The sequence below is a fragment of the Urocitellus parryii genome, chromosome Y (genome assembly GCF_045843805.1).
Source record: "Urocitellus parryii isolate mUroPar1 chromosome Y, mUroPar1.hap1, whole genome shotgun sequence".
Taxonomy (NCBI): Eukaryota; Metazoa; Chordata; class Mammalia; order Rodentia; family Sciuridae; genus Urocitellus; species Urocitellus parryii.
In genome coordinates, this window is record NC_135548.1 from 2,388,678 (window position 1) to 2,407,147 (window position 18,470).

The window sequence follows — 18,470 nt, forward strand, 5'->3', positions numbered from 1 at the left end:
ATATAGCGTTTACATTGTATTAGGTGTTACGAGTTTCTTAGAGATGATATAAAGTATACAGAAGAAGGTGCATCATTTAAGTGTAAATATAATAATTCTACATCAAGGACATGAATATCCACAGGGAATTTGGAACCGATCTCCTGCAGACACCAGGGTACAACTGTACATGGAAATTCTATCCTGACTGCCCAATGAATCTACTTCTGGACTCCATCCCTTCCTTCCACGAACCAATAGCATCAGGTTCCTTGAAACAGTATTTTTAAATTTGGGAGTTTACTTCCAATATGCCTCAAACATGAGACGCGTTCAAAGACGTCTAACTCGCCGTGCACAGCGTCAGTGAAGGGAACTAGAATTTTCCATTGGTTGCAAACGCCTACGTGCGTGAAAGGCTCATGACCAGGCGCCCTGGGTTGCTCGACATTGCAGCTCTGAGAGCCAGAGTGCATGTTGGGGTACCCGAGGACAACAGCCGTCCTGGGAGCCAAAGGTCACAGCTTCAGCGAGAGGGGACATACGTTTGGAAGGGCACTATATACAACCCATAACCATTTGGGGACCCCTGCTAGGCACTTCTGCTTAAAATGGTAGCATGAAGTCCCCTTTCTCTCTGAGCTCATTTTTCCTATTTATGCTGTAAAAACACCAAGTCCGGAGCCGGAAGGCCGACACCAAGTGCCTGTTCTGTGATCACTCAGCAAAAATGAGCTGATGCCCACAGGAGCCCAAAACCACAACGACATCAGCCGAGACAAGTATTTGGTTAAAGATGATACGCGATCCCCCAAATTCAGTGTTGAGTAGACTTTCTCACAGAGCACTCCTGCTTACAACCCAACTACCCTGTCCAAGCTGCTAAACACAAGTCACAAGGACATCGGTTTTAAAACCCATGTCACCTCCTTGCTTTTGGATGTGGTCTGTTATTGCACGACGGTTATAGCATGCGTTGAAATGTCAAATTCGACACCACTGTGCACCCCGATGTTGGCTGATGAATACACACAGAATTCCTGGCCTGGATGTTTTAAATGATTGATTTACAGATTTGAGAAAAATGATAGTTGGAATAATCCAAGGTTAGAAATAAATATGGAGAATATCAGCGTAACAGTATTTCTGGATTCAGAGTCAGAATGTGAATTAAAAAATGCAGTTATAAAATACGAAAAGCAAACATGACAAAACGAAGCTCAGAGAACACATGTCGTCTATAATGGGATCAGAATGAACACATCTTGGAATAACCACAATAAAAGGTCTTATTGTCTCTTTACAATAATAGATCAGGAGACGGGATTGACAGGAAAATTTAAAATCTGAATAAAGGAATATACCACCGTGCTTACAGGTTGTAAGATTCCGTATTTTTATTATTTAATTCTTTTTCTTTTGTGGTTCTGGAGTTTGAAGCCAGGACCCTTTGCATGCTAGGAAAACACTCTACCAACTGAGCTATGTCCCAGCCCTCAGTTGTATACCTATCTATTTGATACTAGGGACTGAACCCAGGAGTACTTAAACACTCAACCAAAACATTAGCCTGCTTTGTTTTGTTTTGTCATTTTTATTTCGAGACAGGGTCACGCTAAGTTGCGTAGGGCCTCCTTAAGTTGCCAAGACTAGCCTCCAACTTGTGATCCTCCCGCCTCTGCCTCCCAAACCACTTGGATTATCGGCATGAACGACCATGCTGGGCAGTATTTTTAAACAGGATGTGAATTCTCCCATCATGGATACATAGATGAATTGCGACATTAATAAAAAGCACAAAAGGTTTCTGTAGAAACTGAAGGATTAATTCAAGTAGTTATGGTAAAATGCAAAGGGCTAAGGGTTGTCGAGGCAATTTGTAAAAACAAGTAAAAAACTTGGGGATGTCTCATGAAACTAATTAATAAGCCTACAGTGATTAAGACAGTGAGCTATTGTCTCAAAATTGAAAAATTATGTCAAAGGACAATGAAAATTCCCCAAAGTAATATCTGCATATGTATGCTTGATTGGGTACAGACCTAGTACTTTGGAAAAAGACTCGTTTTCATGTCTTTATTTATTTGGCACCAGAGATTGAATCCAAAGGGCACTTGATCACTGAGCCACATCCCCAGCCCTGTTTTATTTTTTATTTTGAGACAGACTCTCCCTAAGTTGCTCAGGGCCTTGCTAAGTCGTTGAGGCTAGCTTTGAACTTGGGATCCTCCTGCCTCAGCCTCCTGAGCTGCTGGGATTACAGGTGTGCACCACCACACTGGAAAGTTTTAGCATTATTAAGAAAATATAATTGATATTAATATTATTCTATAATTTTATTCAACAGTTGGTCAATGCAATAGTTCAAATAAAATTTAATGTTATATTTTTATAAATGAATTTTAATATGGATATGTGATTTTGCTATATAATCATTTAATAAATGTTTAATGAATTATAAATTCAATTAACTTATGCTAGGAATGAAGTACATTAATTATAAGGGCTATGTTGCTTTGTTTATAGAATAGTTCTCAGCAGTTTGAAAGAAAATTCTGGAGCAAAAAATTACTCTGACACCAATATTCCTTATGAACCATCAAAGCCCTGAATAAAGATAATTTCAGAAGAATGAGAATTTGTAAAACTGAACAGTTAAAAACCACCTGTTTTGCTTGTGTTTTTAAGACGCATAGAAGCATTTACATTTTGCATGTCATGTATTCTAAAGTGCTCTTGCCACAATTAATATCCTCAGGGTAAAGGAAACGAAAGGAATTTATACCAAAGATAAATGCTCAGAGAAGAAGAATCTATCCCAAGGAGAAGTGTTCATGATAGCACTGGTTATGAAATGGAAATTATACAGGAACCTCCACGTCTTGCTGTACTGGAAGAGTGAGGTGGTAGGTACATCAGGACAAGCCATAGGATGCAGCCACTTGAAAATGTTAGGAGAACTGGGTGGTGATAGCACATACCCATGCAATGCTGTGTGCCAATCATTGTGTATGTTGTATGCACACATATCCAAACATCCACGGGAAACACCTGATTGAAACGCAGCTTCTGAAAGAACACCAATCCACATGCAATTCCAATAACTGATATTGAGGCAATACTTTCCAAATTATATAACATGGTTCTTTTTTTTAACAAAAGTTAATTTAGCTGGGCACAGTGTGGCACACCTGTAACCCCGGCATCTCGGGAGGCTGAGGCAGGAGGATCGTGAGTTCAAGGCCAGCCTCAGCAAAAATGAGATACTAAAGCAACTCAGGGAGACTCTGTCTCTAAATAAAATACAAATGGAGCTGGGGAGGTGGCTCAGTGGTCAAGGGCCCCTGAGTTCAATCCCTATTATAAAAAAAAATCCTATATGTATTTATATCACTGTGCAATTTAACACAAGTAATAATGAAGCAAAAGCTCTGGGCCTACCTTCTGTCTTTTTCCAGTAGACCTTGACTTGCAGCTGGTTGTCTTGGTAGAAAGAAGCTCCGATTTCCAGGGGGCGCGGGGGCCGTCTTCTTTGGAAGGGGGGCTGTGTTTGGATCCCAGCTTGGCTAGGTTTCCCAACCTGCTCTTCTACGAGAAAAAAAAAAAATAGCACTTTAACTGACTTATTGAGAACCATCTGATATTAACTCCGGGGTATTTCCCGCGATCCTGTCCCTCTTTCCAGGGCCTGTTGGTCGCTGTGGAAGGTGATGAACGCATGTTCTTTTATGTTTGAGAGAATGACCCCCAATGGCTTCCCAATGCTCTGGAATGCCTACAGGTGTGTTACACAGAATTCCCAGACCTTAAATTGGTAGTCCATCTATGTTTGCACTTCAGAAACAGGAACAGGTAACATTTCTCATTGTAGATAAGCATTAAAAGAAGAAGAAGAATGTGTGTTCTTGTTCATTACTACTTTTGAAACATGGACTTTTTTTTTTCCTATTCTGTATTTAAAAATGTTCTCAAGACATACTCAGAGAGTGAGAAAAGCAAAAGTCACCCTTACTTTTATATATGAGCTTGAAAAACTCCATATTCAACAAGAGCTCAGGATATGCTATGATGAATAATATAATTTAATATGCTCTAATATAATTTCAGAATATTTCTTTGAAATAAACCATTCAAACTTTGACTCTTTTTTTTTTTGTACCAGGGATAGATCCCAGGGGTTCTTAACCACCGAGCCACATCCCCAGCCCTTTTTAATTATATATTTTGAGACAGTCTCGCTGAGTTGCTTTGAGGCTCCCTAAGTTGCTGAGACTGACTTTGAACTTGAGATCCTCCTGCCTCAGCCTCCCGAGCTGCTGGGATTCCCCACATGAGGCTACACCTTTACTTGTGTGAATTTCATGAAAAAGCAGCACAAATGGTACGGGGCATAGTGACACGGATGACGGATGTGGGTAGGCCTGTGCATATGCATTTTCTCAAGCCAAAGTCGGGTCCTAATCCGATCAGACTGGGGGTCCTATAGGAAGAGGAGTTTCGGATGCAGATGTGCACAGAGTTAAGACCCAGGGAGGACAGGCAGGGGACTCCTGTATGCTAATGGAAAGACTGGAGGAAGGCTCAGAAGGATCGGCATCGCTGGCACCTTGGTGTTGAACTCAACTTGCAGAACTATGAGAAAATACATTTCTGTTGTTGAAGCCCCTCACTGTGGAGGAGGTGGGGTACAGTAGCCCCAGGAAACCAAGACAGTAGAAATGGAAATATCCCTTCCAGGGATGCTGGCTACAGGGATGTGGAAGATTGGCTACTTCTTACTCCTTGTCCTATGAACATGGCAGAGGATTTGAAGGTACCAAGATGCGCAGAGAGTCGGATCAACATAACCTGAATGGAAAATGTACAGTGACGGATTAAAGACACTCAAGTAACTAACAGGGTGCTGAATCCTCTCTCTTTCCACCCACCTTTGACACAGCCCTCGATACAGTAACTCTTGTCAAGTTGGATCACAGTGAGACCGAACTCAGGATCTCCTGATATCTGGAGATATTTCCCTATTTGGAAACCAACAACTGGTACATATTTAGCTGCCCTCTTTGCAGGTCCTGCTGGGGAGGTGGCCTGGTCAGGGCACCAGGACCCCAGTGGGTGGTGGAGGGCCAGCCTGGGATTCCCTAAGAGGGTTAGAGGGGCAGCAGGAGTGGGCCTGCAGAGGGGTGGGCTCTTGTGCAGATGCAGCAGCACTGTCAGCCGGGGTGTGGGCAGAGGGGCCATGAGGATTGGATGGTGCCCACTCCATAGCAGAGCTATGCATCTGGAGTGATGTTGGCCTGGCACCTCAAGCCAGGTACAGAAAGGATAGAATCAGAGGGAAGAGGTGTCTGTGAGGGCGGAGACTGGCACAGCTGCCCCTGGCTGGATGCTCCCCGGACAAAGACCTTCTCAGGACTCTCTCCAGTTGCCACCAGAAGAGCAGGAGCTAGGGTTCCAGAGAGAGGATGGCACGCCAGTGGGCCATGGGAGGCCGAGCCATGCTGGGTGGGGGGTCTGAAGAAGTCAGGGTGCATCACCCATGTAAGAGGTACCTGCAAGACAGAGGTCCCCAGAGGGGTCCCCAGAGGCTCCCAAAGAGCACTTCGAATATGGATGCCCACCAGGACCGAGGGCCACCAACAGCTAGAGGGAGCCCCAGAGGGCCCTGGCCAGGGGAAGACACTTGGCCTTGGTGTCTGTCCCACCTCTCCTGCCCCCACTTGTCCATGAGCCAGATGAAGCTGGGGGAGGGGAGTGTGTGCGGGGGGAGGACAGCCTGGAGGGGGAAGGGCTGCCCCCACACTCAGGGCCCTGGTTGGGCCAGACCTGCTGGGAGGAGAGCAGCTGCAGGGCAGAGGCAGAGGGCAGTTGGCCTCAGGAGCTGGAAGGTGCAGGAAGGCACCCTCAGCTCCAGAGGCTGGAGGCAGGAGGCCAGCAGAGCAGTCAAGGGCAGTGGGGGGGACCATGTCCTCCTTCCTTCCCTGTGACCTGGAGGTCGGAGCTCAGGAATGAAGGGCCCTGCCCTGAAGGCCTGCTGTGTGCTGTGTGTGGGACACAGGACGGGCACCCCAGGCTCCGCACCCCACGGCCCGAGGGCCACGTCCAGCCTGGACCACTCACACGGTGACCCTGACACTGACACACTTAAGTGTCTGACAGAGACAGAGAAGGGGTCTGTGGTACCTGAAAATTACCCAGATTTCCAAATTCAGTCTTCATTCATAAATTTTCTTGAAATAGAGCCTCAAGGTTTGGGGTAACCTCTGTGCATGGCAACTTTGCTGCTACAGATGAAGAGCCGGGCTGCCTGGCAGTTTAACCACCTAGTATTGGCTCCACCCAGAAATGTGTGTGTGTGTGTGTGTGTGTGTGTGTGTGTGTGTGCATGTGCCCAGGGATGGGGTAGAGTGGGTGTTGGAGGTTGGACCTACATCCAAGACTGGAGAGAGCTGTAGCATTTACAGGAGAGACCAGAGAGAAATAATGGACCCCAAGATTCAGGACAATCCTATCCTACAGGGGACAGCCCATCCCAAGTGCCCAGAGTGTCTCAGTTGATACAATCAGAGGCCAAAGCCCTTCTTCTCTGTCATTGACACACAGTGCCCTGTCCATCCCAGACATGAATGATGCAAACTTTCAAGCTACAAGGTTAACTTTTTAAAAAAAATTTTTCGGTTTCCCTGAGAAACTCTAGAAAGCCCACGATTTTTCTCTCAGAGCTTGCCATCCCTCCAGCCCCACCCCAAAGTGTGTTTGTGCATTTCCTGGTCTCTCTTCTGTCTCCACCCTGGATACCACGCTCCATGGGAAGAGGGACGGCTTGGGTTAGAGCTGGGTCCCCTGCCTCTCAACAGGAAGACCATGAGGCTCAAGTTCCAATACTGTGTGGAGACTTTGCATACAAAGATCAGCCCAGGCAAAGTGTCCAAAGGCCCTGGGCCTGGTTTTTGCCCTTCTTTATCACGTCAGATACATAATTTCATACTTTCTGTATCATTTACATAATGGAATAATATTAGCTATGTTACAGAATATAGAATATATTATGTTATCATTAGTAATGTGCCCATTACTATTTTAAAATAGTTTAACCAACTTCATTGATAAAAGGTAAGTTCATATTTAATTGACAACATCTAAGCTATGTAAATGTAGAGATAAACCCATCAGTATGTTACAGAGGACATCCTGAGAACATTGACGGATAGTTATGTAACATAATTTGTACAAATGACAATGTGCTACACAAATTATTATACTTCTAATCTTTCTTACTTGAAAGCACATGATTAAAATTTACCCTTTTCTTCTTGTACATTAGCTAGATGGGTGGCTTCCACCGAGAGCCAAGTGAGCCATTGGAAATTGGCTGGAGACACTGTGGATTGGCTCAGCTGCCCCTCAGAGACCAGGGCTGCTGGTCCCCCCTCCCATGCACAGGACAGCACCAACCACCAGAAGGTCAGGCCCCACCCTCTACAGTGTCCAGTTGGAGAACCTCCAGGGGAGAGTCTTGGGAAGAAAGAACAGGACAATCTCTAGGAGAACAAACCTTCACTCTTCTTATTACTACTCCATGAAACAAGAAGCAACACTTTACTAAGAAATGGGCACGTGGGGCGGAGGCCGCCTCCCTGGTCAGTCTCTTCCCAGGGAGAAGCGGGAGTGGGCGGCCAGGGGTGAGGGGACAACAGTCTCCTAGAGTGGGGGCTCCTCAGGTGACACAGAGGAAGGCTGAGGGTGGCAGACCTGTGAGTCCAAGCAGTGGCCAGTCTGCGGGTGGCCAAAGCCTCCCCGTGGGGTAGAGGGAGTCAGTAGGAGACGATGGTGACTGTAGGTCTGTATCTGAACAGAAGGCGGCCGTCGGGCCCTCTGGGGGCCGTCAGGGGCACCATCGGGCTGGGTGGTCTTCGGGGCTCAGGGGGGCGGCTCTTCTGCTGAGGCTGCTGAGCAGGGCGGCCAGGCCCGAGGCCCCTGGACTGGGGGGCACCTGCGCCCGGGTCTCCAGCTGCAAGACAGTGTCCTTGGCCGGTGCAGTGCCTGCACCAGGGGACACAGCGGGCACGGCCAGCCAAGGGGTCGCTGGAGGGCAGGCCCTGCCTGGGTCTCCTGGGCACTGGGCGCAAGATTCTGGTGAGAGGTTCCGGCTGGGGCGCGAAGGGCCGCACCCCTCCCTTGCTGATCACAGGCACGAAAGCAGATGGTCGGGGCTCCGGGGTCTTCGGGGGCTCTGGAACCTGTAGCTTAGGATCCTCGGGCTTGGGGACTTGGGGCTTGGCGACCTGGGGCTTGGCGACCGGGGGCTTGGGGACCTCAGGCTCTGGCTTCTCAAACCAGAGAGGACCGTCCACCTTCTTTCTGCCCTTGGGGCACTGGCTGAGGGCCTGGAGCACGGTGGTCGTGGCGCACGGGTCTGGCATAGGCGCCACGGGTGGGCACTCGTAGCGGGTCCCTGGGCGCTGGGGAGGGTCCATGAGGACTGTGACCGGGCTGCGGATCCCACGGCGCCTCTGGGCACCCGGAGGCCCTCGCTTGGTGTGGCCGGGGCCAGGAGCGCTCAGCTGCGCCTTCAAGAGCGGCCAGAGAGGGGGCTTGGGCGCCCCGGGCTGGGCATCCGGGGGGTCCGCTGGCCTGGGGCCTTCAGTTGGCTCGGTCTTTGGCACGATGCGGGGCAGAGTTCGGGAGAGGACGAAGAACCCCGGGAAGATGAGGGCAGGATGGAAGAGCCCTGGGTCCGGGGGACGGCGCACGGACCTGGGGCGGGCAGAACCGGGCTGCTGCGCGCGGCAGGACGGCAGCGCGGCCCAGGCGGTGTGCAGGCACCTGTGCAGGCACCTGGCCAGGGAGCCGCCCATGAGCGCGGGGCTGCGGGGGCTGCCTCCGGGTGAGTCGCTTCGAGATGAGAAGCCACAGTACACTGTTCAAGTGGTGCTTGGTGTCCAGGCAAGCCAAGCGGGTGGGACCCCGGTTGCTATGTCCCCCAACCTTGAGGACACTAGGACGTCACAGCAGGAGGCAACAGCCCAGGCCCCACCCTCTCTGGAGGGCAGCCGGAGCGCAGTCCTGTCTCCTGGCTCTGCGGCTCCTGCACACGCGCTCTGGGTGGGAGGGCCTTGACCTGCTTCTCCTTTCACCGGAGAAGAATTTCTGCCGTCAGCCATGGGATTAGGATTCCCCGGAGGAACCGAACCCACAGGAGGCACAATGATAAAAAGCGGGACTTATGAGGTGGGCTCCTGCGACCAGACGCTGGAGAGTCCACCGCGGGGCCGTCTGCAGGCTGGAGAGCTGGGAGAACCAGGAGGCGCACCATCCAGGAGGCTGGGCCCCCGAACAAGAGGGTCCACCATCTTCCCTGGTCCAAGACCCAAGGCTTCTGGAAACTCCCTGCAGAATCACGGGCACAGTCCACTTGGGAAGAGGGGAGAAGCCAGAGTCCACAACCTGAGTCGGTCGCAGGACCCATCAAGAGCCCCTTGGAGAAGAAGGGAGCTCTCCTGGGGCCTCCCTGTGCCATGCAAACAGTCATCCTATTGATCTGAGCGCCCCCCCCTAAGGGAGGGTCTCCTCTCCCATTGGCTCAGCCAGAAGCCAATCACTCCTAGACACACCCTCCTGGACACACCCAGAATCTTGTTAATCCTCACCTCTTAAACCAATCCAGCTGGCAATTCCACTTAACCATTTCAGCTATTGGAGAGGGGCGCTGGCCGCACTGTCAACATGGACATAGCTGGGCGTGGTGGAGCCCGCCTGCAGGGGCACCAGCTCAGGAGTCTGAGGCAGGAGGATAGCAAGTTTGAGGCCAGCCTCAGCAACTAGTGAGGCGCTAAGCAGTTTAGCAAGACCATGTCTGTAGATTTAGGGGGAAAAGGGTTGGGTATGTGGCTTAGTAGTTAAGTGCCTGCCCCTGTGTTCAACCCCTAGAAACCTCTCCCCCAAACTGACCATAATACACTGGGATACGCTCTTAGGGAAAAATAAACAACTAATCTTATCAGGGAAGATGGTTATGTTGCATTCTCCTGAGATGGTTGTTAATATCACTTTTTGCAATTTAGCTTTTATGGAAATGGCTAAGATCACCCAGGATGATCTATTTATGCGGGCAGTGTTGATTTTACATGGACTTTCCCGTACTGGTCAGCTCCACGTGTTCTTATATGACGGTTTCCTTCATTTCCATTGTTAACCTTGGAGTAGAGTGAGGCGCATTTCCCACTGATGGTTGGAAATATTTAACTTCAAAAACAATTGTCAACGGGTTGTCGGGGAATCCATTGTAGTGTTTGGAAGTCTGTTGAAGGTGGTGTGTAGCAATCATTTTTGGAGAAAATTTCCTTTTCAAAGCACACCTATGAGAAAGCAATTGGGAAGTCCCAAATGCTAAAATGGAAGGGGATGGGGACAAAATACAGAAACTAAGGAGGCAACAAGAGTGCGGCACCCGTTCACCCAGGTTTAAAATGAGGACTGAGTGGAGAAGACAGTACTAGACTCACTGAGGAAGTGTGCAAAGCTTTGAGGTCACACAGGGCCAAGTGTCTGGCACTTAGGGTGGGGTCAGCCGGTGGGTGGAAGGGAAGGAGATACCTGTCTTCACCCCATGGGAGGTCATTTTTTGGCCAATTCCTTATTTAAGAAAGGATCCCCAGCTCTGTGATGTGAAGAGAGGTTTCTAGAAGAGCCAGATGGGATAGGAAAGCAAGTGTGACTGCATTCCAGGAAAACCTTAGGTTCCAAACAGGTTTAGGGTGGGTGTGGCCCCTGGGCCCTGGTTTGCACATCTCTGAGAAAGAGCTGTTAGCATACACTACAGATGAGGAAAAGGAGCACTTGAACAAATATTAAAAATCACATCCAGTTGGACAAACTTCCAAGCAAACAGTAATGGAGATTGAATCCCAGAGCTGTCTGGGGCTAAAATATGTCCTCCCAGCCAGGGACTGAGTCTGTTAGCTACTAAGTGGGACAGGCACGTTTACAGGCCAATTCCTAACACATCTTCAATATGGTGTTGGTTTTATTCTAGCTCAAACTGTTTGGAGAAACAAAGAACCAGCCGTGCCATCTAAGATCCCGGGACCACTCTTTATTTATTTATTGTTTTCTTTTAGGTTCCAAGATAATGCTTGGATCCTTTCCTATTGAACTGAGGTTTTCTAGAAAGGTTCACACCTGCCGTCTCTGTGACCTGAACTGAGCATGCCCAGAGGGCTCAAGTCTGCCCCCTTGAAATGTCTGTGTTCCCCGTCTGAACCTTTCACAGTGACTTTGAGCTGAGCATGCACAGACATGAGACCACCAACTTCTTTTTGCCCCTCAGCAGGGGACGGTAGGGTGCATTAGGGAGACTTGGGGCTGTCGAAGACACTTGGCTTGGCCTGTCTGTTGTTTCCTAGGAGTGACCTGCCCACTAAGTGACCTATATCCGGGATCTGCTTCAAGGAGATGTGACACTGGACATGAATGAGTCAGACCCGTATTTATAATGTTAGTTGACGGAGTTGGAATGAGCCCGTGTGGCCAATGAGCTTCAGTGCAGGGCAGAGGAACAAGCAGGAGAGAGAAAATTCACAGGTCCCCAGGCCTAACCCATGTCATTGTCACCACCCCCAGGAGTGACAGAATTCTCCCAGGGACACCCCAATTCTTTACTAAATAACAACTTCAGGAGTCAAGACGCTCACAGCCACTCACATTTCTAAAATGTGTGCGTGCGATTCTCCAGCAGATGGCCAACAGGATAGTAAGGAGACTACGTCAAGATTGAATCACTGTTGATTTTCTGGACGAAATGGAGAGCAGAAATGTATCCACAAGAAGGGTCACTCAAGTGTGCTAAGGCCAAAGCACAGGCCGACACTGTGCCTGCTGAGGTGTTGGGGCGTGTCTCTGAGTGTATAAGAACGCCTCTTCCACTTTGGTGTGAAGTCTTGCTTTCTACTCCAGAGTAGTCATAAATACTAAAAAAAATCAAAGTTTCATGCTATTTTTTTCAAATGTCCAATTTGGAACTAATTTGTTTTTGTTTTTATTTGGTACTGAATTCAGGGGCGCTCCACCACTGAGCCACATCCCCAGCGCTATTTTGTATTCTGTTTAGAGCCAGGGTCTCCCTGAGTTGCTTTTGGGCCTCAGTTTGGCTGAGGCTGGCTTTGAACTCATGATCCTCCGGCCTCAGCCTCCTGAGCTGAAGGGATTACGGGCGTGCCCTCACCATGAGGCTAATCTGATTTTATAGATTAAGAGAATTAGAGATCATAGATTGAATTATAGATTCATTTATATTTTGGAGAGTTAGAAGAATATTCCAGTTGCTCAAGGTAACCATAAAATATTTAGAGTCTGTCAACCTTAAAACTATTCCCCCTACGGCTAAGAAAGCAAGCTACATTTCTGTTAAAGAAGATGCAACGCCCTATAGCCTTAGGGGGAACCTTTGTGGCGTGAACATTCATCCTGGGTCTGCATAAAACGTTGACCACTAAACCCCTAGTGGTCTGCAGTAGCCATCAGGGGCCCTCTGAATTGAGCACTGTGGATTTCACTGCACCAAGGGCCACCAACAGCTAGAGAGCGCCCCAGAGGGCCCTGGCCAGGGGAAGACACTTGGCCTTGCTTGTCTGTCTGTCCCACCTCTCCTGCCCCCACTTGTCAATGACCAGATGAAGCTGGGGGAGGGGAGTGTGTGCAGGGGGAGGGCAGCCTGGAGGGGGAGGGGCTGCCCCCACACTCAGGGCCCTGGTTGGGCCAGACCTGCTGGGAGGAGAGCAGCTGTGGGGGAGAGGCAGAGGGCAGCTGGCCTCAGGAGCTGGAAGGTGCAGGAAGGCAGCCCTCAGCTCCAGAGGCTGGAGGCAGGAGGCCCCGCAGAGCAGCCAAGGGCAGTGGGGAGGACCATGTCCTCCTTCCTTCCCTGTGACCTGGAGGTCAGAGCTCAGGAATGAAGGTCCCTGCCCTGAAGGCCTGCTGTGTGCTGTGTGTGGGACACAGGACGGGCACCCCAGGCTCCGCACCCCACGGCCTGAGGGCCACGTCCAGCCTGGACCACTCACACGGTGACCCTGACGCTGACACACTTTAAGTCTCTTTTAGCTCTTCAGGTATATCTGACTTCATGTTTTATTTAAAAATAAGCACCGATGAATTTTGTTTATTTTAATTGGGGGGGGGGGGTATCAGGGATTGAACCCAGGAGCACCTACCACTGAGCCACATCCCCAGCACATTTTATTTTATTTGGACCCGGGTCTTGCTGTGTTGCTGAGGGCCTTTCTAATATTCTGGGGCTGGCTTTGGACTTGAGATCCTCCTGCTTCAGCCTCCTGAGCTGCTGGGAACCTCTCAACGTAACCATTGAATGACAGGTAACATTTGTCCAACACTCTGATGCATAAAGGAGAGGTCCAGGAGTGTGGTGTATTCTCAGGTTGCATGGAATTCCCAGGGTGCGGATCTCTAGCTGTAGAAACCAGCATAAGCTATGTATCTGCAGGGCCCAGGGCAAAATTACGATGGAAGGCCCCTTCTTCAAAAACGGATCAACATTTCAAGAGTGCAACAGCAGGTTTTTCAACCAAGGCTGAGTCCCTTGGAGGTCAGAGGCTTCTGTGAGTGCACAGGGTGTGTGCCCAGGACGTCAGCCTGGGCAGGAGATGGACTAAGCCTGAAAGGAATTCGATGATGTTTTTGAAGCATCACCAAACTCTACACCTGATACAAAAGTTCAAATGCTCTTTTTAGTAGTCGCTCTTCTTAACCCCAGTGGCTGATTTAGGTCTTAGGGAGTCCTGGTGAGTGAAGGAATGTTGCTTCATCTCCTAAACCACAGACCTGTGGATGGGGTGCAGCGAACACAGGAAAACAGGCCCCTGCTCCACCCTGTCTTCCTCCTCTCGCACGCAGCCTCGTGCTGTGGAGGGAGGCTCCCAGGGTGGACGCACCTGCAGGGGACATAGGCGTGGCTCCCCCTTGCCCAGGTTTAACATTTCAGTCTCATTACTTAGATCATCCTTAAACATCTGTGCGTCCACATCTTGGATCTGAGTACATCTAGTTATTGTCCAAGCACCTTTCTTGTAATTAATTAATCCATTTATTTATTTTGTAGATCTCTCAAAAGTGACCCTTTATTCAGCTTGGGAGATATTGGCCCTCTTTAATATGCTCTATATTTATTTTGAAAAAATAACACTCACTCAGTGCAATGTGTAGAGGGTGCCACCGGACGCCAAGGCCTCTCCCTCCTCTGCCGTCAGCCCCCGCTCTCTGTTGCCAGTGTCCCCCACCCCAGTGTCCCTCCTCCATCCTTCTGTCCAACCAACATTTCCCTGGTGCCCGCTCTGTACAGAGGAAGACACAGAGGTTCAGAGAGGACTGAAGCCCACCTCCCCCACCTGACAGCCCCGACTGTGGGTCAGGTCCCAGCATTCTCCTCTGTGAGGGGGGATAGTGACCCTTGCCTCGTGAATGACTGAGAGGAGACAGGTGAGGTGGCTGGCAGAGACCCAGGTCCTGCGGCTTCCGCTGTGAACAAGCCCAGTGGGGCCTGTCCTCAGGAACTCTGCCCCGCGGCCCTCAGGACTCGCACCTCGGGTCCCCCTTGGCACTGCTCCACTTTGCACTGGGCTACTTCTCCTGCCGCTGACCTAGAACCCTCCCTGTCACCTCCTCCCGCCACAAGGAGGCCCACACACAGGCCAGGTCCTTCCTGCAGCTGCCAGCTGGAGCCTGGGAATGGCCCGGCCTCCGCGTGCCTGCGGGACTTTTCAGCCCAATTCTCCAGGTTCACATTCACCAGGATCCTCTCGTCAGCTGCAGCAGCAACAGCTGGTGCTGGCCTCAGGGTTCCGGACGGTTGGCCTTCAGCCAGGGGAGGGGACGTGGGGACCAACCACCAACCCTCCCACCAATTCAGGTGTCATTGCTTGGTTCTCCGTGGAGAAAGTCACTGAACGATTTCAAAACACTGATGACCTCTTCCCCACCTCCGCCCGCCGAGAAGACCAAGTTCTCAGTCTGCAAGTACCTCCATGCCAATGTGCTGATATATTTGGCAAACTGTTCTTACTGCACTACCCAGCACAGTACCCAGCACACTACCCAGCACACTACCCAGCACAGCATCCAGCACACTTCCCAGCACACTACCCAGCACAGTATCCAGCACAGTATCCAGCACACTACCCAGCACACTACCCAGGACACTATCTAGCACACTACCCAGCACAGTACCCAGCACACTACCTAGCACACTACCCAGCACACTACCCAGAACACTAACCAGCACACTACCCAGCACAGCATCCAGCACACTACCCAGCACAGCATCCAGCACACTACCCAGAACACTAACCAGCACACTACCCAGCACAGCATCCAGCACACTACCCAGCACACTACCCAGCACAGTACCCAGTATAGTACCCAGCACACTACCCAGCACACTACCCAGTACACTACCCAGCACACTACCCAGCACAGCATCCAGCACACTACCCAGCACACTACCCAGCACAGTACCCAGTATAGTACCCAGCACACTACCCAGCACACTACCCAGTACACTACCCAGCACACTACCCAGCACAGCATCCAGCACACTACCCAGCACACTACCCAGCATAGTATCCAGCACACTTCCCAGCACACTACCCAGCACACTACCTAGCACACTACCCAGCACAGTACCCAGCACACTACCCCGCACACTACCCAGCACAGCATCCAGCACAGTACCCAGCACAGTACCCAGTACACTACCCAGCACACTACCTAGCACACTACCAGCACACTACCCAGGACACTACCCAGCACACTACCCAGCACAGTATCCAGCACAGTACCCAGTACATTACCCAGCACACTACCTAGCACACTACCCAGCACACTACCCAGCACACTACCCAGCACACTACCTAGCACACTACCCAGCACACTACCCAGCACACTACCCAGCACACTACCTAGCACAGTACCCAGCACACTACCTAGCACAATACCCAGTATAGTACCCAGCACACTACCTAGCACAGTACCCAGCACACTACCCAGCACACTACCCAGGACACTACCTAGCACACTAGCCAGGATACTACCTAGCACACTACCCAGCACACTACCCAGCACAGTATCCAGCACACTTCCCAGCACACTACCCAGCATACTACCCAGCACAGCATCCAGCACACTACCCAGCACACTACCCAGCACACTACTCAGCACAGTACCCAGCACACTACCCAGCACAGTACCCAGCACACTACCCAGCACACTATGAGGCGCTTTCTGAGCTGCATAGGTTCTTTGAGGAGCCCAAGGCCATGTGCCTCTGAATGACTCGAAGCCCAGAGAAAAGACTCTTCCAGTCTTGCCTTTGGTTCCTCCTCTGATGAGGGAGCAGCCGTGTGTGGTGATAGAGCTGTCTTCAGATTGCCTGGTGCCCAGGGAGTGGGCAGCACCGTCCAGGACTTACCCCCTCCCTTCTCTCCAGATACAGGATCTGTGGGCTTTCACCAGGTCCCATGCACTGGACGAGTGGATCTTGGGAAGCAACTCCATCAAGAACCGGCAGTTTAGTGAGGACCCGGCTACCAAGTCCATGGCCTGGCACCCAGAGCTAAGGGTTTTCTCGTGGACCATGAGTCTCCTAAAGGGGAAGCTGTCCACCTTCACAGCTGGGTCCTGTGACCTGAGACACTGGCTGGTGAGCAGGGACAACCCAGTGCACAGCAGGAAGCACCCACTGGACACCTCACTGCACAAAGGATGCTTCTTCCCATGTGCGTGTTTGCTAGGATTGGAATCTGTCCCTCTGATTGATGGACACCATTCAGAGCCCACTCCAGGAACCTGGTTTATCTCTGGACCTCCTGCTGTAATTATTTGAGCCGAATTGTTTATTGCTTTACCAGTCACACATTCTAAACTGATATTCATGGCATATTTTGTATGTCAGAAGTCATATATGTCTTCAGATTTCAAGGTACCTTTGCATTGGTGACGTCATTTTCAATGACTCCAGTCAGAACTTGCCATTTACCCACGGCTTTGTCGAGTTATACCTGTAGTTCACTTTGCCCAGGCAACTTCTTCAATAACTGCTTAGTTCTTGCTCAAATATGCCCACATTTCTTCTTATGATATGTACATATTTAATTCGAAATAATTATAAGATTTCGTGTGTGTGGAGCTGGGGATGGAACCCAGGGCTTCATGCTTGCTAAGCCTGAGCTCTGCTACTGAGCTCCCACCTCAGCCCTCGAAATAAATTTTGATTTATTCTCTTTTGTTAGCAGGGCCGGAGAGCAAACCCTGGGCCTCACAATGTGCTCGCCAATGTTCTTACCACCTAGCCCCATCCCCATCCCCAAGGAATTTCAGATTTAAGAGAGAGAGAGAGAGAGAGAGAGAGAGAGAGAGAGAGAGAGAGAGATTGCAGAGACAGAAAGCTGCTATGTAACAAGGGTTCTCAGCCTAAGGCCATTCTGGGTCCTCACTGGGCTGCAGATGTTGGAAGGACATAGAAGTACTGTTGACTTCTTTGCTTGGTTGGGTGGGGGCTACTCTGAAAGACAGGTGCTGCTAGCACCTAGGGGGTAGAGGCCAGGGAGGCTGCTGGACCCCCTCACAGCACTGGGCAGGACCCCACAACATTAACCCTTACCTGACAGCTGAAACAGAAGTCCAGGGGAAAGAGCTTTGGGATTCACGGCCACAGGAGCAAGCATCACAACATCAGGGCAGGTTTTCAAAGAACTCACTATTTTGTAAACTCTAGAGCTACTCAAAGAGCAGAACTTCTAAGGTAAAAGAAGAAGAAAATAAAGTAGCGTCTTTACCTGGGCATGGTGTAGACTCTATGCAGCATTTGTGTGTGTGTGTGTGTGTGTGTGTATGTGTGTGTGTGTGTACGTGCGCGGGCATGGGGTAGAGTGGGTGCTGGGGCTTGGACCTACATCCACGACTGAAGAGAGCTGTAGCATTTACAGGAGAGACCAGAGAGAGAAAACGAAGCCAAGGTTCTGAACAGTCCCACCCCAAATGCCCAAAGTATCTCAGTTGATACAATCAGACTCCAAAGCCCTTCTCTTACGTCATTCACGTGCTATGCCCTTTCCATCCCAGACTTGAATGATGCAAACTTCCAAGCTACAAGTTGGGTTTTTTCAGTTTCCCCCTAGAAACTCTAGAAACCCCATATTTTTTGTCTAAGAGAACTGGCCATCCCTCCAGCCCCACCCAAAGTGTGTTGCTGTATCTACTTTGTTTCTCTTCTGTCTCCAGCAAGCTCCATGGAACAGGCACCACTTGGGTTGCAGCTGTATCCCCTGCCTCTCAACAGGAAGACCAGGAAGCTCAAGTTTCAGTCCCCGGTAGAGAGACTCTGAATAGAAAGCACAGCCCAGGCAGAGTGTCCAAAGGACCTGAGCCTGGTGTCTGTCCTTCTTTACCAAGTCAGAAACACACTTTCATACTTTTTGTGTAATTTA

The 18,470-nt window shown here is 50.2% G+C and overlaps 1 protein-coding gene across 1 annotated transcript in view; it reads right to left on the bottom strand.

Moving 5' to 3' along the window:
• LOC113198420 (anosmin-1) overlaps positions 1–18,470 on the bottom strand; it is a 118,625-nt gene that overhangs the window by 6,453 nt on the left and 93,702 nt on the right. Inside the window, exon 9 of the mRNA XM_077794204.1 lies at positions 3,421–3,567. Within this exon, the coding sequence (XP_077650330.1) occupies positions 3,421–3,567 (147 nt within the window). The remainder of the gene's footprint in view (positions 1–3,420; positions 3,568–18,470) is intronic.